Here is a 6,133-nt window from a genome sequence, read left to right on the forward strand (position 1 = left end):
CAAGGCTTGGCGGAGGTGAGGGCGTTCGCCGTGTAGCTCTGGGGGGAGCGGGGAGATCGGTCCAGGGCGATAAAAAAGCCCAAACAGGAAACATCTGTCAGGAACGGGTTGGGAGGGGTTGGTGAGGTGACGAGAAGGTGGGTACATCCTATGTGCTCTATCCTACTGTGGTTTTAAGACAAAAACCCCGTTTGTGTGCATATGTGTGACGTTAAAGAAAAACTTGTTCACGGGCAGTCACTGCTACCGGACGGAGACGGGGCTCGACCCCAAATATAAGTCAGGGTTGGGGAGCAGAGCAGGGCAGGTTGGGGGTGGGGAGCGGATGGAAAACTCCTGAAAGGGCAGGAAATACCCTTTGCTAAGCTGACTTCACAGGGTTCTTGCTGAAGCCTGGCCAGACTGATCAGACGTTACCTGGATGGTGGAGGAGGGGAAGGGAGGAACGCGATCTTATACCACGGGGTTATCTGATATCACGTTATTAGCTATCAAGGGTGTGGGGGGGTCCTGGCTAATCTGATTTAGCAGGATTCCTGCTGAAATCGGACAATGCAAAGAAAGACATGGGAAGTCAAGGGCGAGCTGGGAGCAGGATTCGGTGGAGCCCGAGGCGGTGCTCGGTGACGGAGACACAGCGTGGACACTTTTCTAAGTGTCTGTGGCTACGGAGCTTGGAAACGGGTGTGGAGGAAACCACACTGGTTATCGGAAGTCCTGTGTTTGCAGGGCGCAAACCTGAAGCCGTTCCTTGGGCCAGGATCTGACTCAAATGTCACCTCCTCAGGGAAGCCCTCCCTGAGCAGCCGAAGTAAAGATGTGCCCCGCTCTCCCTCTCAGCTATCACTTTTTTCAGTTTTTATCTTCTTTTTTTAAAATTTTTAAATGTTTTTAGTTATTTCTGAGAGAGAGAGAGAGAGACAGCATGAGCAGGGGAGGGTCAGAGAGAGAGGGAGTCACAGACTGAAACAGGCTCCAGACTCTGAGCTGGCAGTCAGCACAGAGCCCGACGTGGGGCTCGAACCCACGAACCGCGAGATCATGACCTGAGCGAAAGTCCGACGCTCAACTGACTGAGCGCCCCTCCGGCTCATTCCTGCTCCTCTCTCCCCTCTGCTCCCTCTTCTCTCCTACAGCAGCCTGTCTTTCTCTCTTACCCCACTGACGGCGCCTGCCCACGTACCCTCTGTGCAGCCTGCTGCGGTCAGGGGCACCGTGGCTGTTCCAGCTAGAACGTGACCGGGGCGGGGGGGCCGCAGGCAGAGGGGACAGTTCTGAAAGAGGGGGGAGGGCTGGGGAGCCTTGGTCAGGCTGCCCGGAAGGACCCCGGCCCCACACAGGCCTGCTCCTCTGGGCCCAAGCGAAGGGGTCCTCCGAAAAGCAGGAGCCCCAGGATCCCAGCCCCGTGGGGGCGCTTGGGTCCGGACCCCACAGCAAAGTCATTCCTGTAAAATACGTCGGCACAGACGGTCATAAGCGGGGTGGAATATGGACCCTGAAAACGGCTCTGTTTTTACCAAATGGCTGCATCCCACCAGGAAAAGAAATTAGAATTTTTATTTTTTTTTGAATTTAGTAGATACCACAGGCATTTAAAACAAACAGAAAGAGATTTCAGGCCCACGAAGAGGGATGGAGGCTGGTCTGGGGCAGCTGAAATTCCCAGCTGAGTAACCACGACGTCTCCCCAGGGCCGGGCGCTGGAGGGCACCGCACTTGAGGGGTGACCAGCGTTGGGGGCACAAGCAGCGGTGCTTCTGTGTCTTGGGCGGAGACAGTTCCGAGTCGAGAGCAACACTGGTGTCCGTTTCTTTAGATGTATCTTGAGAGACGCAGTGCGGGTGGGGGAGGGACGGGGAAGGGGAGAGAGAGAATCCCAAGCAGGTTGTGTGCCGTCAGCGCACAGCCCGACAGGGGGCTCGAAACCACGAGCCGCAAGATCATGACCTGAGCAGAAATCGGGAGTCGGATGCTCAACCGACTGAGCCCCCCGGCGCCCCGCCAATGCGTCCACTCCTCAGATTGTCGACTCCCGGGGGCCGCGGGGTGGCCTGTTCACAGGGGCTTGTTAACACGGTGGCCGCGGTTTCACGCGGGGGTGTGGCGGCCGGGAGGACCCAACGGATGCGTCCGGGAGGGCTCCTTTACCGTCTGCCTATGAACGAAGCCCCACTTCTCACCCACCGTGTACGAGGGCAGGGAATCCAAGGACCAGCGGATCAGACTCGGCTCCTGGCCTTGGGGCCCCCACTCAGCGCCCCACGTTAGCAATGAGGCGGGAGGGGCGAGGCCGTGCGCTGAGTGCTCCGAGGGAGCGCGGGGCAGCGGCACCCGGTCAGGCGCGAGAGAGGGCAGGGGGCCCGCGTGCCAGGAGGCGGCGGCTTCACTGGGCTCCAGACTCTGTTTCCCCTGCGGTGCCCTGCCTCACCCCACGCGCCTCCAGCGGCTCACGTGGGTTTCAGAAACAGCAAAGCACAACTCGGGCTGATAGCAAACCCAGGCTCAGCACGCCGTTCAGAAGGCCGAGGTGTCCACTCCCGCTGTCCGTCTTCAGCCAGAGGTGGCCAGTCCCAGGTCCGCCCCCCCCGACGTCCTGGGGCGCCCGGGTGGCCCAGGGAGGGCTCCGGGGGGGCTGCCGTGGCCGCCACGCCGGGCTTTTGGGTTAGGCGTCGACAAGGTCCGCAGAAGAGTCCACGTGGACGTTCCCTGGGATGCTTCTGTCCCCGCTGGACAGCTGGCCTGGGGGGCTGAGCGAGGCCGTCTGGGCGCCCGGTGGCGGCCTGGGCGCGTAATGCCCAGCGTCGGCGGGCGCAGCGCCACGGCCTCGGAGCGAGGAGGCGGCCGGACGGCGGGACAGCGGGACAGCCGGGCTCACGGCGGCAGCGGCTGGGCCCCGCCCCCGGCGCCCCCCTCCCAGAGGTCCGCGATGAGGTGAGGGTGGGCCTCCTTCAGGGCCCCGTACACCTGATCTTTGCCGGCCCAGCCCCAGGACCTGCTGAAGCTGAAGAGCACCCGCATCTGGTCGGGCTTGGTGGCCTCGGCGCGCACCCTCTCATACTGCTCGTCGCTCAGCAGCCGCCCGTGCAGCCTGTCCAGCACCGGGTCCACCGACGTCACCCGGGACACCAGCTGCTCCCGGTGCCGGTCCACGAAGTGCAGCAAGGCCGGGGCCCCTGCAGGTGAAGGCGCCCGGCTCCCTTCACTCCCTCGCTCGGCATCCCGTGCCCCTTCTCCCCCCTGCAAGGGCCTTTGACCACCACAGGGGCCCCTCGGCCTCCCCCCTCCCCTCTGTCAGCATCTATCCAGCGTCCGGCTGGGGTGGGGGAGGGGCTCATCATGGGGGCACATCTGAGGGGGTGCAGTGGGGAGAGACCCCCGCCCCCTCCACAGGGAGGCTCCAGGGCACCCTCCCCCCTCCAGGGCCTGATCCCTACGGGGGACACAGCGATGGAGCCCCTTCCTCTCTCTCCCCTCCCCTCCAGGATGCACAGTGCGGCCAGGGCGGTCTCGGACCTCGGACAGCTGCTACTGACCTGCAAGGCCGGGAGTCAGCAGGGGGGCCGCAGGCCGGAGGTCCCCTGGAGGGAAACAAGTGAGGAACAGTCACAGTCACAAGGGGCCTCGAAACCGCCACCCCTTCTGACATCCTTTAATTCTGGCCACAGGCTCTTGTCAAGTCTGGTCAGACTCAGAAGCGAGGCTGCAGGAGACCTGAGAGATGGGCGCGTCCTATCCCCGTGCACATGGGGAAACTGAGGCCAGGACTGTGGTCAGAGAGAGAGACAGAAGCATGGTCTGATCCAGTCCCTTCCTCACGAGCTTGAAGTATTTGCGGCGTCCTTGCCCTGAGCAGGAGCCCCCTCCGTGTCCTTGGGTGTGGCCCCCGTGCACACAGCACACAGACCGAAGCTGTTTGGCCTGGACTTGGAAGTCAGCATCGAGAATCAAGACTCGAGACTCGAGAACCAGACACTCTGAGCAGAGCAAGGGCTGGATTTCAGCAGAGCAGCGCCAACTTGCACACGGAGAGGAAGGGGCGTCTGCGCACAGGGCTCCTCCGGAAAAAGCTGAGGGCTGGGGCACACCCCCAGGCCGTGTGGCCCCACCTCTGGGGGGCGGGCACGGGCAGGGAGGGGGAGGCCGGCGGGGTTCGTCTGTGGGAGCCAGGAAGGATCTCTGCATCCTCCGTGCCGGGGGCCCCCTCCCCACTCACCCGCAGACAGGAGCCCCAGCGAGGACAGCCACCGGGATGGCAGAGAATTTAAAAACCAAAATGTAAGGGGCACCTGGGTGGCCGACCGACTTCCGCTCAGGTCACGATCTCACGGTTCGTGGGTTCGAGCCCCGCGTCGGGCTCTGTGCTGACAGCTCGGCGGCGCCTGGAGCTGCTTCGGATTCTTGTGTCTCCCTCTCTCTGCCCCTCCCTTGCTTGCTCTCTGTCTCTCTCTCAAAAATGAATAAACATTAAAAAATTTTTAAAAAACAAAACATAAGAGGAATCTGGGAGAAGTTGTAGGTTTTCAACTTGCAGCGGGGACTTTCAGGAAGCACAGTCCGCAGGCATCTGACCGGCTTTCCCGGGGGAAGGAGACAGGCTTCTGTCCGCTCCCAGGGCCGGAATCAAGACCAAGAGGAGGAAGAGATCAGCCACCGGCTGGCGCCATGACGCTCGCCTCCCGGAGGAGCCAGGACCCGGCAAGGCGGGGACTCCCCAGGCTCCGGGCGCGGCGGGCGGGCGCCAGGGCTGCTGAGTCCCCCACCTGCGTCCGCACCTGCGCCGAGACCCAGCGAAACCCGGCGTCGCAGTTTGGGGCAGCCCGGGAGGCTGTGCTCCGGGGGCTGACGGGGGCGCGTCCAAGGGACACTCCGGGGGCGTCAGTGCGGGCGCCTGTGAGGTCCCACCCGTCCCCGCAAGTTTACTCTTCGATCCTGGCTCGTCTGCCTTGAAAACAGCAGGATGACCCAGCTTGCGGGTCCGATACCTACAGCGGCCGGATGCACACAACTGTGACCCGTTTCCTTCTTACTCGGTCGTCCGCATCCAGGCGGCCACGACAGCCCTCGCCCCACAGACGCCCGGGACGGCGGGTCCGCTCGTCACCGGCGGCCTGGGCCCCGTGTGCGGGAGCGAGCACGGCGCTGGCGGGCGGGCTGACCCGACTCCGATTGCTGGTCGCACGCCAGCCCCTGCACAGCTAGGAAAAGCCACCTGACTTCTCGGGCCCGGGTCTTCACGGCAGGTAGTGGTGATACAAACTGGCACGCACTCGCACACCCGTGCACACGCACGCTCTCACACACACGTGCACATGCTCACACACCCCCACACAAACGCACATGCATCCACACGTGCACACACACCCACAGACACACCCGTACCCACACACGCACACACGCATACTCACCCCCACACATGCACACACAAACACACCCGTGCCCGCATACATGCACACCCACACGCACGCTCACGCGCACACACGCGCACGCCTAGCTGACCTCCCCCCTCCTGCCCCCGAGCCGCTGGGCCCGACCGTACCTGGCTTTACCAAGGCTTCCCACACCACAGTCCCCTCCTTCTTGTCGCTCATTTGCAGCCGGATCCCTGAGCCCAGGTGGTGGACGTAGAACTCGGAGAAGAGCTGGGCTTCCCCGGGGCTTCGGTAGCAGAGCTCCAGCTCCTGAACGCAGGGGTCTTCCGGTGAGCTCTTCCTGCAGGCCAGGTCTCTCCCTGCGCCCGCACCTCCCCGGCCCTGCCCGGCCCGCAGGACGCCCCGACACACTGCCGCCCTCACACAGTTCCCCCAAACCCCGCTCAGGGGCGTGAGCGCCGCCGGGCATCCCCTGCCTGCGTCACAGACACCCTCACAGGTGGCGCTCACACTTCCCTCCATCGCCCCCACCCTGACCCCGGCCCCTCACCTCCATCCCCCCCAGCCCCGCACCTCTCCATCCCTCCCCAGCCCCCCACCTCTCCATCCCCCCCAGCCCCTCACCTCTGCATCCCCCTAGCCCCTCACCTCTCCATCCCTCCCCAGCCCCTCACCCTCCATCCCTCCCCAGCCCCCCACCTCTCCATCCCCCCCAGCCCCTCACAGATCGGAAGACCCCCGCGCACCGAAAGCCCGTAGGCCAC

At 63.7% G+C, this 6,133-nt stretch overlaps 1 protein-coding gene across 1 annotated transcript in view; it reads right to left on the reverse strand.

The window, feature by feature from the left end:
* Window positions 1-2,368: 2,368 nt before the first annotated feature.
* The window catches only part of NLRP1 (NLR family pyrin domain containing 1), a 26,403-nt gene continuing 22,638 nt past the window's right edge, over window positions 2,369-6,133 (reverse strand). Inside the window, exons 14-16 of the mRNA XM_039254525.1 lie at window positions 5,537-5,678; window positions 3,534-3,578; window positions 2,369-3,173 (exon numbers count right to left, since the gene is read on the reverse strand). Coding sequence (XP_039110456.1) covers window positions 2,872-3,173; window positions 3,534-3,578; window positions 5,537-5,678 — 489 coding nt within the window. The 3' untranslated portion in view covers window positions 2,369-2,871. The remainder of the gene's footprint in view (window positions 3,174-3,533; window positions 3,579-5,536; window positions 5,679-6,133) is intronic.

Source organism: Hyaena hyaena, unplaced genomic scaffold (genome assembly GCF_003009895.1).
Source record: "Hyaena hyaena isolate Hyena2069 unplaced genomic scaffold, ASM300989v1 scaffold_492, whole genome shotgun sequence".
Taxonomy (NCBI): Eukaryota; Metazoa; Chordata; class Mammalia; order Carnivora; family Hyaenidae; genus Hyaena; species Hyaena hyaena.